The following is a 12,565-nucleotide window of genomic DNA, read 5'->3' as shown; positions in this document are numbered from 1 at the left end:
TCAGAGAACACCTGCTAAACACAAGCCAAACCCAACAACATGTTCTGATGTGGTACAGAAAAAGAACAACCCTTATCAAGGAGATGAGAGCATTTTAGGGTAGGAAGAGATGGCAACATTGACAAGATAAAAAGTATCTTTGGAGCACAAGCCTGCAGCAATTGGTAGTTCTGTCTCAGGAGGCCCTTACTATGTCATAGATCCAGTTAGTTAGCCAAGAGTAGTTACGTAAAGCTAAGCAGGTGTCCATGATAAGGCCATCTTGTTCATATGCCAACTGTTCTGATAGCCTCCTATTCACCCCAGTGGGGAGGGAGGGACTCCACCCCAGGGATATGGTGATGGCAACATTCAGCACACAACATGACAGTAGAGACTGGCAGCAGTTCACTAGTCACATACACTCACATTTGAGGGTATGAGGACACTGCATGCCACACAAAGGTGCATCGGAGCTGCACTGAAAACAGAGTGAACAACCAGGGGCTATGGGGCCACCCTTGTGGTATCAAGAGGGTGAGGTAACCCCTGGGTACTGTGAGAGAATGCCATTGGCTTCACTGAAATATTCCATGAGCTGGCAGGGAAATGAAGCCCAGTACTCAGGAATAAGAAGGAACTGTGTCTGGTTCTTTTGATGAGGAGGGTTGTTTGGTTAGGGAACTTTACCTGTGGGAGTAGAGTGGAGAGGGAATCTGGCCATTTAAGTTCCTTCCAGTTTCACCAGGTATCAAGACAGCCAATAATGTTGGGCCTGAATTTTAGGCCTAATATAGTAACATCTATGGTGATCAACAAAGCTAGCATAGTTGGGGATCCGTTACTGAGGGCCAACCACATGACAAGTATGTATCATTAGTGGAAAATAACTAAGATCCCTGTTCACTTGGAGTTCCCATCAAGTGGCATGAATCTTTCTGAACGTTTACTTAGCACATATATCGTTATTCTAGTAGAAATAAGAAATAAAGGAAAGGAAATAATGAAGTTATTTATCTTTTCTAATCTCTTAAACAAAAGAATTCCAAAGGATTGCTGACAAGAGGACATTCTGAAGATCCCAATCTCCTTTCATTTTTTCTTTCAGTCTTCTTGATGAAGCAGCATGATAACCTGAAGTGAAAGCACAAACACCTAGAGTGCTTCCAACGACATGCAATGAGGTTATCAGCACTGATTTCTCACTAGGATGTTTGAAAAGAATACAGCGCTTCTCTCTCCTTCTTTCCCAAATCCCAATGAAATGAAGGAGAAACTATACAAATAAAAATAGATCCAAGCAGCACAGCTTATCATGGGGATTGAATAAGGCTGTCTGTTACTGACAGATCAGAGAAAATTATGAGAACTCCCTACGACATAAACCTGATGGAAAGAGATTAATGCTGAAAATAAGAGCAGAATCTTTTATCTTTTTGTTATCATTAATCTACAATTACATGAAGAACATTATGTTTACTAGGCTCCCCCCTTCACCAAGTACACCCCCACCCCATTACAGTCACTGTAGAATCTCATATCCTTAAATAAGTGAGTTTCCTTTACAACTACTAGAGACCCCACCTCAATGAATTCCAAGCCGAGATTGGCACAGGAAGAAGGCCATGAGCAAGAAAAATTCAATAAGGGCCTGTAATACCTTAGATGTTGTCTGCCACCTGGGATAAAGTTCTATGAAACTTACCTTCCAACTCAGAAGAAAAGAGCAATGCCTAGAAAACTTACAGCCTACAAAGCACAGAGGCACAAACACAAAATGCATCCCCACTTCTTCATACCCTTCTCCACAAAATCCCTGAAGGCAAGTGTCCTGCTTCCAGAACTTGCCTGTTTGTTATTACATGACTACTTTTTAAGTGGTACAAAGATAACGTGTGGTAAACCATCTGGTATAAGCATTAAATTGATTACTTCAATCTTTAAAATATGTAATTTAAGTCCTATTAAAGTATGACTAAACTCTCAAGAGAAACTCATAAATGTAAGCTTAATTTAGTTCTAATATAAGAACTATATATACATATTTCCCCCCTTTCTCTCTTTCTCTCTCTCTCTATGTATTTCAGGATTGTGTTCTCTGTAAATAACAGGAAAAGCTTCAATCATGGCTTTAAACAGCCTAGGAAGAAAGGCCCTGAGCCTTGCAGCATCTGAATGATGTCGGCAAGCTCCTCACACCTTCCTAGTCAGCTGTGCTTAGCATATAGGCCTTCTTCCTATGTTCCCCACTTCAGGTCCCAAGATGGCTGCTGCTCCTCTGAGTCTCTGCATGCATTTCAGGGAGGGAAAGAAGGGGACAGGTTTACTGCCTGGATCAGAAAGGCTTTGCCATAAACCTCCTCTGTGTGCTTATGTTGTATTGGCCAGAACTGTGTTATATGGACACTGCTACCTACAAACACTGGGAAATCATTTCTATGATTTACAGCCTAGAGAGTCACCACATAGGCTCACTTACAGCTTTGTACTTACAATGTCTGATTTACAGACATTAATGTTTATCTATTAACCTCTACCATGCAGATTAATTCCAACTGGAGCTGGACCTAAGGGTTTCAGGAGAACCAAAGAAAAGAAGCTTTGGCATCCAGAAGACAGATTAGGAATCCCAGGTCCAGCACTTCCCAGATGTTTGGATGGTACAAATTTGGTTTTTCTCCTTTAAAAGGTTCTTTTCGTTTTTATTGTTGTTTGTCTTAAGAACATGACATGCCTTTTAGTTGTGCCTATAAAGGCTATGAATCCTGCATTTGCGTGTCACCCTCACAGTGGGTACACCCAGCTCTGGCACGTGTACTAGACAAAGCTGCACAAGCTACTTGACTACTCTCAACTTGCTACCTCTCTCTGTAAAGTGGGAGAATGGCCACTCCACTGGACCGTTGCAAGTACTCCATTAGACTACCTGGGAAAAAAGTACACAGCCCCATATCCAATGAAACTTGCATTTAACATGTGCATTTGCTTTGCAGGACAGCCTTCTAAATGGATTATTTTTGAGGTGACTCAATCCACAATATACATTCAAACCTCAGTTTTGAGAAGCTTCTCCCCAACTGTTTCTCCTCATGAAAACCCATCTACAAGCACTATCTCTGACCATCTCATAGCTGTGGTCAGGATTTTTTTCCTTTTGTTTATTAAATTACATAATGTTTAGCTTTGGACTAGTGCTGAGTGGGGCCCTGTTGAAATTAGCAGCCATCTACAATTTAGGATTATTTTATCCCATAGTAGTATTTATAATAAAGTGATTGTTGAATCATTACTTTAATTTCAACTTATCAAAACTTCCTCCAGGTCTCTAATTTGCCTGGTGTGACTGTGGTAATTTGAGTGCATTATGAAGACAAAAAATAAATTAGTGAAAAAATTATTAAAAAACTATTTTTTAGTTCCTGAAAAATTACTGTCCATCTAGAAAAGTGGCGTAATGAGCATATACTAATTTAAACTGTGTTGAATTTTTAAAAAAGTGAAATTGGAAGGTTAAAAAAAACCTGACCAAGTAAACATGGAATAAAGAATAATAATTTCTGTCCTGTCACTTGTGTTACCAAAATATTCTCTGAAATTGTGGGATTCTCCTGCTTTTTTTCTTTTCTTTTTTTGGTCTCTGGGTGCATTCTCCAGATTCTAGGCCTACCTATAGAATACATTCAGAAATGAAGATATTCAAGTAACTGGTTATGATCAAACTACATCCCAATGAACTCAAATGAAGTCGGGGAGAAAGTGCATCATAAACTTAAGATACTGCGTGAGCCTAAAGTTAAATACATTGAGAATTTTAATGGTTTTACTAGAATTTAGAGAGTCATCAGTTCTCCCTCTCTTGTCAACAATTTATACATTCATTCATTATATTTTTATGGATTGATACATCGGACACTACACTTCTTAGTCTATTATCTTATTTAGATTATAATCTTTTTCAGCAAATGTTCATGCTGGAAAACACTGGTTTGTGAGAGAATGGGTGAGTTCAATTTTATTTTTCTTTATAGAATTTAGTATAATGGCTGTGCCCATCTTTTATAATAAGTCAAATATTAACTTTAGGTATACAAGTGGCTTGAGAGTAAGAAAAAAGAAAACTAAAACTTCAATAGGATCAAGAACAGAAAGATGGGCAAACAATGTAGGAAAGTTGGGAAGAGAGAAGGGGGAAGGGGAAGCATTCCAAGGACTTGGGTGGGGAAAGGTGTGGATCTTGGACCAGTGACTCAAGATCTAAGTGCTAGTCCAAGAGATATAAAAGCTTTTGGGAGCCAGGCAGGGAAAGCAGCCTGAAGTGCAGGATTGACACACAGGCTGAGGCCAGTAAGCGACAACAGTTTCTAGAGAAAGGCTGAAACGCCCGAGCAGCAGAGATCAGGTCCAGGATGCTGCACCTGTTCTTGTCCCACCTGCTAGGAATCTGGCTACTATTGAGCCAATTTCCCAGAGAGGTCCCAGGAGAGACAGACAAGCTTATTCGAGCATGCGGCAGAGAATTAGTCCGCATCCGGATCGAGCTCTGCGGTACCATGCCCTGGAGAAAAAGGGATCAAGGCCAGAAGCCTCTGCTGGAATTTGAACAGCTCGCAGGTGAGAGCTCCTGCCCTGGCTTTGAGGCTGCACATGCCAAAATGTTTAGTTTTCCCTTGCAACTTGCTTTTCTAGTACGGGTCCCATGAAGGAATCTCAGCAGAGGGAAGGGAAGTAGCAGGAACAGCAAACAGACTCACCTGAGAGGCATTTGGTCCCCCTGACCTCCTGGAAGTCAGGGTGACACAGTTGGGAGCAGGAGGAAGCCACAGAGGAGGTGAGGCTGCCCGCAGGTGCGCAGTATAAGGAACCATGGGCCAGACAGATGGCATGCTGGACCCCAGAAACTATGCAGGGCATCTTGACTTGAGAGGACTGGGGCAACCAGTGATGTATGAGCAGGTTATCAAGTGCTTGTGCAGGCCAAGAGGCACGGGGCAGAACCTGCAGACCACTGATAGGATCTCGGAGTAGTTAACACCAAGGCCTTTAGATTTAAAGGACTTTCCTCTGTAGAAAAGCTTGGCTGTGGCCCATGCCATTGAAAACTTTCTATTTTTAATATTAATTTTACTTGTAAACTTCACTAAAGGGGAGACCCTAGTCTCTTTGAACCAGGTCTTGAAGTTCATTTGTGAGAGAAGGGAGCGAGAAAGCAAAGGGCCTGACAGCCTACAGGAGGAACTGAAGGGGACCAAGAATCAAGGGGAGTTTGCGCTTGAGACAAACACAGATGGAATTCCTATTGATGCTTTAGGTACTTGTAAGGTGCAAGACCTTCAAAAGCAAGATCTCATTATTGATTACTGCTCAAATTTGGAATTATCAAAAAATACTGTTAGTTATAGAGCATTTATACACAGAAACCAGAAGCGAACTTTAGGTAGCAGTGGAATTTTTAAAGAAGAATAGGCTAATCTTATCAATGTCAGGGATCATTTTAAACTCAGAGAAGGGAACCTCAATTATGAATAATTCTTTTATCTTTCATAACATATATGCAATTTATGATAAACCACAATAATATTTTATATGCCATATGCATATCCTGTGTCTGAGTAACACTCATGTAAAATCATTTGCACACTAAGTATGTTGACCCTCTTATGGGATTTAAAGCAGAATTATAAAACTATTTTTCTACATTATTGGTCAAAGATTCATTGATTTCATATAAGTTTTTACATAATTCCTGTATAGTATAAATAGAAAACTACTACAGAGTTTAGGAATTTACTGATTCAAAATAGGGAAGTCTGGATTGCATTGCATTTGCTTCATTAATTCACTTTTTCTGGATAAATAATATGTTTATATCAAAGACTGAAAATATACATTATACAACAAGGAGAAAATGATGAGAACTCTTACATACGAAATAAGATGTGAAAACATTTGTGAATTTAATAAGAAAATGAAAATATGTATATTAAGTGAGGAACTAGAAAGCATATTAACATTTGGAGATGTATATGAATATCTCCTGCATTTTCACTTAACATTATACTGTGAGAAGTTTCTCACACTATTATTCTCCAAAGACACAATTTTAAGTTTCCTTACAATATGCAGTATCATAGATCTACCATATATAGTTAGCAATTCTTAGTGGACATGGCTTCCTTTCCCAGCTGTTGCATTGTGCATGTTTATGTATAGATATTTGGCCAAAATTATATTTCTGTAGGAGAGACTTGTGATATTAAAGTATTTTAAAAGAACTGTCTTTATTGCTACTCAGTGCATAATTTAAGTGTAAATAACCTAACAAAATATTGCCTGCAAGTAAGGATCAAGAGAAAGTTTAAATTACTAGTTAAGAATCATCTTTAAAATACACGTGAATAATTTGGGATTCATACGTTTTAAAAGCGGGATTTTTAGTTTTGTGCTTACATTATTGAATTATTAGCTAACCATGTCCCCCACAATGTATGCAGAAGTAACACTTACTGCATCACTTCTAAAAGTACATATTTTAACGTATGAGAGGTCTATGCTGGTGAGATTTTACTCCAAAATATAGTGATTAATAGGTGTTTGTATGAGTCAGGGAGATTAGAATATTACACATTACTTAGATTCCAGCACCTAAAGTTGTGGATTGCAAATGTTTCCAATTGAAAACATAATTTTAATAAAAGGGTATCATAGAGGCAATAAAAGCAGTATTAGGAAGTGTGAAGACAGCAAATCAAAAAAAGCTTCTGCCCAGCAAAATGAATAATCAACAGACTGAGAAGGCAATCTATGGAATGGTAAAATATTGGCAGACCACATTTATGATGAGGGGTTAATTTGCAAAACACGTAAAGTACCCCTATAACTCAATTGAAAAAAAACTAGTAACTTGATTAAGACAGGAGCTAAACACTTGAATAGACATTAACCCAAAGAAGACATACAAATAGCCCACAGGAAGAAGAAAAGATGCTCCACATCACTAATCATCAGGCAAATAGAAATCAAAACCACAATAAGATATACTTTGCACCTGACAGCATGGCCCTTATCAACAAAAGAAGACAAAGTATTGTTGACGATATGGAGGAACTGGAACCCTTGTATACTGTTGGTGGGAAAGCAGCCATATAGAAAATAGTATGAAGGTTCCTAAACACATAAAATTTACCATATGTTCCAGTAATCCCACTTCTGGGTATTTATCCAAAAGAACTGAAATCAGAATCCTGAAAAGATACTTCACTTGCACATTCATTGCAGTGCTATTCACAGTAGCTAAGATGTGGAAACAACTAAATGTCCATCCACAGAGGAATGAATAAAGAATGTGGGCATATACATGTAATGGAATATTATTCTGCCTGAAAAAGAGGAAATCCTGCAATATGCAATAACATGGATGAACCTGGAAAATACTATGTTATGCAAATAAAAGCCTGTAACAGAGGGACAAATACTACATGATTCCACTTACAAGTATTTAAAATAGTCAAACTCATAGAAGCAAAGAATACAGTAGTGGTTGCAAGGGACTGGGAGAAGGAAGAAATAGGGAGTAGTTAATAAATGTGTATAAAGTTCAATTATTCAAGGTGAACTGGTTCTAGAAATCTGATGTAGAAGGTTGTATGTATGGATAACTGCTATATTGGAAACTTAAAATTCTGTTTAAAGGGCAGGTATTATGCTAAATGTTCTTACACCAAAAATTAAAAGACAACATATTATATGGGAATTCTGTTATATTTTTATGAATTTTCTGAAACTTCAAAAAGTATTTCCACATAATGGGTTTTTAAATTGTTAAAAGAAAAAAAAGAATGCTCAAAACTAGCTTCCGAATAAACATAGTACACAGTACAATTACTTTGTGTGGCTCATTCATTTGTGGGAAGCTACTATCAGCTTTTCTCTGCATTCAATAAGCTCTAAACTGCAAAAAGTTTAAGTTAGAGCAAAGAGAATGTATCATAAGAATGAAATTTATGATGTTTTACTGAGGGAAAATGAAAAAACTTCTACTAAAAAATGGTATAAATTCTCATCTGTCATTGTCAGTTTATAACTTAAATAAAAGAGACCATTAGGAGGAAGGAAAAATACTGGTTTTTTTTTCACGGAAAACTACAACTGTTGAAGTTGGTTGAAAGGAGAGCATTTAAAACTCTTACTACAGAACTCATAGGAAGTGGACCAGCCCAGACCATTCATACCTGGGTGAAGGCATGTTTTTTTTCCTACTCAGTCGCTTTTCTGCTCAGGTTACCCAGAAGCCCAACTTCCAAGCTTAGATTTATGTCTCTTGGCCTCATTGTTTCCACTGTTCGAAGAGTAATGTCTTACTAATAAGCTTTCGGAAAAGGACAGTTTTGCTGTTAATGATGTGATCAAGGTTTATGCTGTAATTTATGTTTATTTATCTGTGCTTCTAATTTTTTGGTGATAAGACTCAAAATTATGTTAGTAGGATAGATAAGGTTAGCAGAAAATTCACATGACTGAAAGTATTTTGAGAACAGGAAATATGTTTTCTTTTTATTTATATCCCCAATCTGGCAGTGCCAGAGACATGTGAACAATAAATATTCATCTGAACTTAATGGATATAAACAAGGAAGACTTCAGCTGATTCCTGCAAAGTTCCCAGTCCAAGTACCAACCTTCATATGTGCCCATCCTGGGATGTTGTTTAAGAACAGGCTTCTTTCGTAGGGAACGTACAGAACTTGCTCAGTGCATAATCCATAGCACTGGAACGAAAACCATCAGAGTATGTGAGTCAGTACACACACACCACAATAGATACTAATCTTTTCTTAAAGGTGAGATTATTTGGTTAGTGTTCTTTTAACCTAGTTCTCTATTTAATGTAAAATACTACTGATTTGGAGTAAATACTCTGGGACAAAGAAATTGTTAAATAGATATATGAGGAATGTCAGAGATCGCAAGGGTGTGAGATCATAGCATTTGGAAATTCTGCCAGTTTTTACACTTCATCTTGGAATAGTAACTTGGGACCATGGAACATTTGATATTTTAAAATAAATAACATGCTTTTCAAGGGTTACTGTCACAACTCGGAATTTTCTAAGTAATGGAAGAAAATTACTCAGGTACGAAACATTCATCTATGGTCAAACAGCATTTTTCAGACACAAGATGACTTCAGAAATGTCAGGTGGAGTCTAAAGTGCTATGACAGAATATTAAGAGGAACTGAGGAGAGATGACGGAGGGTCTAAGTAGAGTAAAGCAATTATAATGTTATAATACTTAAGCTCCCAACTACAAAACACCAGCTTGTTTAGATATCAGGATACTTGCTGATTCTGTTTTGATGTTTAACTCTATTGAGGCAATGTTTTCCTTTATATCTATGCAAAATTTTGTAGGTTTTTTTTGGTTCTTTAACATAAATATTTTTCTCTTCCCCCCTTTTGTGAACCTAGAAATCATGCCATCCTCCATTACCGAAGATGCAGAAACCTTAAATAAGATGTTGGAATTCATTCCCCATTTGCCACAGAAGACAAATGAAACACTGTCTGAGAAACAGCTATCACTGCCAGAGTTACAAAAACCTGCATTAAGGGATACACATCTTAACTTTGAAGAATTCCAGAAAAATATTCTTAGGAGACAAAATGAAAAAGAAAACAATAATTCAGAATTAAAAAACTCAGGCTTAGAGAAGCATTCCCGAGAAGAGAGACAGGTCCTTATATCACTGGCAGACAAGTGTTGTTCAATAGGTTGCAGCGTAAAAGAACTTTCTAAAATATGCTGAGATAAAAATATTTCTGTATTTCTTCTAATACTCAAATGTATTCTCAATTACATATTACTGATGCCTCTGTCTCCCCAATATTAGAAAACGAGAAATTACTAGTGTTTGGGAAATTTTCTCGGTGCAAAAGAAAATGTTCCTTTCAATATTGTAGTTTCTGATAATAAAGTCTTTTATGCAAAGAAGTATGTTTGCCTTTTTTCATTAGTGGTACAGTTATATTACTCTTTTTTTAATGCTGTTAATTGCTTCTTTATCACTTTCACCACAAACAATTAAAGCAAGTTTTAAAAAAAATTTCTAAGACGTTTAGTAAAATTCTATGTCTTCAATTAGTGAGAGTGGACAAGTCTATTTTTGAAAGTTCTATTTGATAAATTATAATCTATGATCCATTCCTTTTATTCCATACCTATAAGCAAATATTCTTTCACCATTTTCTATCAAACAAATTATTTTAATAGCAAAAGATAAAAGAATAACTCAAGTCACACAGTGCCTAACACCAGGTATATAAAATGGACCAAAATATTTTATTGATATTAACTCTTAGATCATCTGTGTAAAGAGTCACAAAACTTGGACTTCTCCAATAGATTGAATTTAAAAGAATTGTGCCTTGTTAAACAACTAATTGTAAACAATCAGACTGGAAACTAAATCGACTCAATTTAATAGGGGCAATATAAACTCAAGGATTTTTCAAACTAAGTTTCTTTCCTAATTCTACCATCTGGGACACTAAAAAACATATTGTTTTTTAAGGAGAAAAATGAATAACATATATATAAGAGAATATATATACAGAATTATATATATATAGAATATAGAAGCAATGGTATATACAGAGGAGAGTTAACAACTCACTGTTCTATGTTAAAGAAGAAATGGTTTGGTAGGGGAACATACTTCATGTTCACTCTTAGAATTTACAAACCATTTCTGTAACGAAATAACTGCGAAATGATATGGAAACTTGGTAGAACAGCAAATTAATAAAGCTTTCATCTTAGTATTTAGCCATTTCCTTCAAGTTACAAGTACATAAGTTTTTAGGCAGCATTTATAGAAAAATGCACTTAAATAGCAAATTAATCTCCATCACATGTCTGTAAACAGAATTGATACGATTAAGACAACAACACTCATATTTTAAATCCTCATACATGATTGATCATAGCCAGGCTTCTAAGGCTATGAAGTCCTTTATGAATTCTCACCAAGACCACCTTGTAAAAATTCATGAAAGCCTACAGACCTTCTTCAGAGGGCATAAGCCTCCTTGGACAAAGCCAGGAAGAGTGCTGTGTCAGATGGCAATTCCAACACAGGAAAACAAGGGCAGTGGAGAGGAAATTCACAGTCCAGACAGGAGAAAGAGGTGCCCCCAGATACAGAAGGCATCTCACCAGCTCCTGCCCTAACCCATGTCCCTCATCTGTTTCACGAAAGCCCTGAAGGCAGGGGTCCTGGTCTCAGAATCTTCATTCACTATCGCTGATGTTACGACCACTTTTTAAATTTATTTTTATTTTTATTATTTTTATTTTGGTATCATGAATCTACAATTACATGAAGAACATTATGTTTACTAGGCTCGCCCCTTCACCAAGTCCCCCCTACAAACCCGTTCACAGTCACTGTCCATCTGCGTAGTAAGATGCTGTAAAATCACTACTTGTCTTCTCTGTGTTGCAAGGCCCTACTGGTACCCCCGACGCACTATACGTGCTAATCGTAATGCCGTCTTTCTTTTTCCCCGCCCTTATACCTTCCTTCCCACCCATCCTCATCAGTCCCTTTCCCTTTGGAAACTGTTAGTCCATTCTTGGGTTCTGTGATTCTGCTGTTGCTTTGTTCCTTCAGTTTTCCTTTGTTCTTATACTCCACAGTGAGTGAAATCATTTGGTACGTGTCTTTCTCTGCCTGACTTATTTCACTGAGCATAATACCCTCTAGCTCCATCCATGTTGTTGCGAATGGTAGGATCTGTTTTTTTCTTACAGCTGAGTAATATTCCATTGTGTATTTGTACCACTTCTACTTTATCCATTCATCTACTGATGGACATTTAGGTTGCTTCCATATCTTGGCTACTGTAAATAGTGCTGCAATAAACATAGGGGTGCATCTGCCTTTTCAAACTGGAGTGCTGCATTCTTAGGGTAAATTCCTAGAAGTGGAATTCCTGGGTCAAATGGTATTTCTATTTGTAGCATTCTGAGGAACTTCCATACTGCTTTCCACAATGGTTGAACTAATTTACATTCCCACCAGCAGTGTAGGAGGGTTCCCCTTTCTCCCCAACCTCGCCAACATTTGTTGTCTGTCTTTTTGATGATGGTGTTCCTTAATGGTGTGAGGTGATATCTCATTGTGATTTTAATTTGCATTGGTCTGATGATTAGCGATGTGGAACATCTTTCCATGTGCCTCTTGGCCATCTGGATTTCTTCTTTAGAGAACTGTCTGTTCAGCTCCTCTTCCCATTTTTTAATTGGATCATTTGCTTTTTGTTTTTTGAGGTGTGTGAGCTCTTTATATATTTTGGATGTCAATCCTTTATCAGATCTGTCACTTATGAATATATTGTCCCATACTGTAGGATACCTTTTTGTTTTATTGATGGTGTCCTTTGCTGAACAGAAGCTTTTTAGCTTGATAAAGTCCCACTTGTTCATTTTTGCCTTTGTTTCCCTTGCCTGGGTAGGTATGTTCATGAAGAAGTCACTCATGTTTATGTTCATGAGATTTTTGCCTATGTTTTTTTCTAAGAGTTTT

General features: G+C 37.2%; 1 protein-coding gene across 1 annotated transcript; it reads left to right on the top strand.

Annotated features, from left to right (window-relative positions):
* Positions 1-4,212: 4,212 nt before the first annotated feature.
* Positions 4,213-9,821, top strand: LOC130683184 (prorelaxin-like). Its single transcript, XM_057499435.1, has 2 exons — positions 4,213-4,590; positions 9,447-9,821. Exons 1-2 carry the CDS (start codon positions 4,386-4,388, stop codon positions 9,782-9,784), a joined length of 543 nt encoding a protein of 180 aa, XP_057355418.1. The 5' UTR covers positions 4,213-4,385; the 3' UTR covers positions 9,785-9,821.
* Positions 9,822-12,565: the final 2,744 nt, after the last annotated feature.

Source organism: Manis pentadactyla, chromosome 3 (assembly GCF_030020395.1).
Source record: "Manis pentadactyla isolate mManPen7 chromosome 3, mManPen7.hap1, whole genome shotgun sequence".
NCBI lineage: Eukaryota > Metazoa > Chordata > Mammalia > Pholidota > Manidae > Manis > Manis pentadactyla.
Note: the sequence above shows the minus strand (reverse complement) of the source record. Positions and strands in the feature narration are given on the sequence as shown.

What these genes read in the sequence shown, in the direction of transcription:
- LOC130683184 (XM_057499435.1), top strand. Translation starts at nt 4,386, where the DNA reads ATGCTGCACCTGTTCTTGTCCCACCTGCTAGGAATCTGGCTACTATTG. An exon ending in GGAATTTGAACAGCTCGCAG is followed by an intron (nt 4,591 to 9,446) that starts GTGAGAGCTCCT and finishes TTGTGAACCTAG; the next exon opens with AAATCATGCCATCCTCCATT.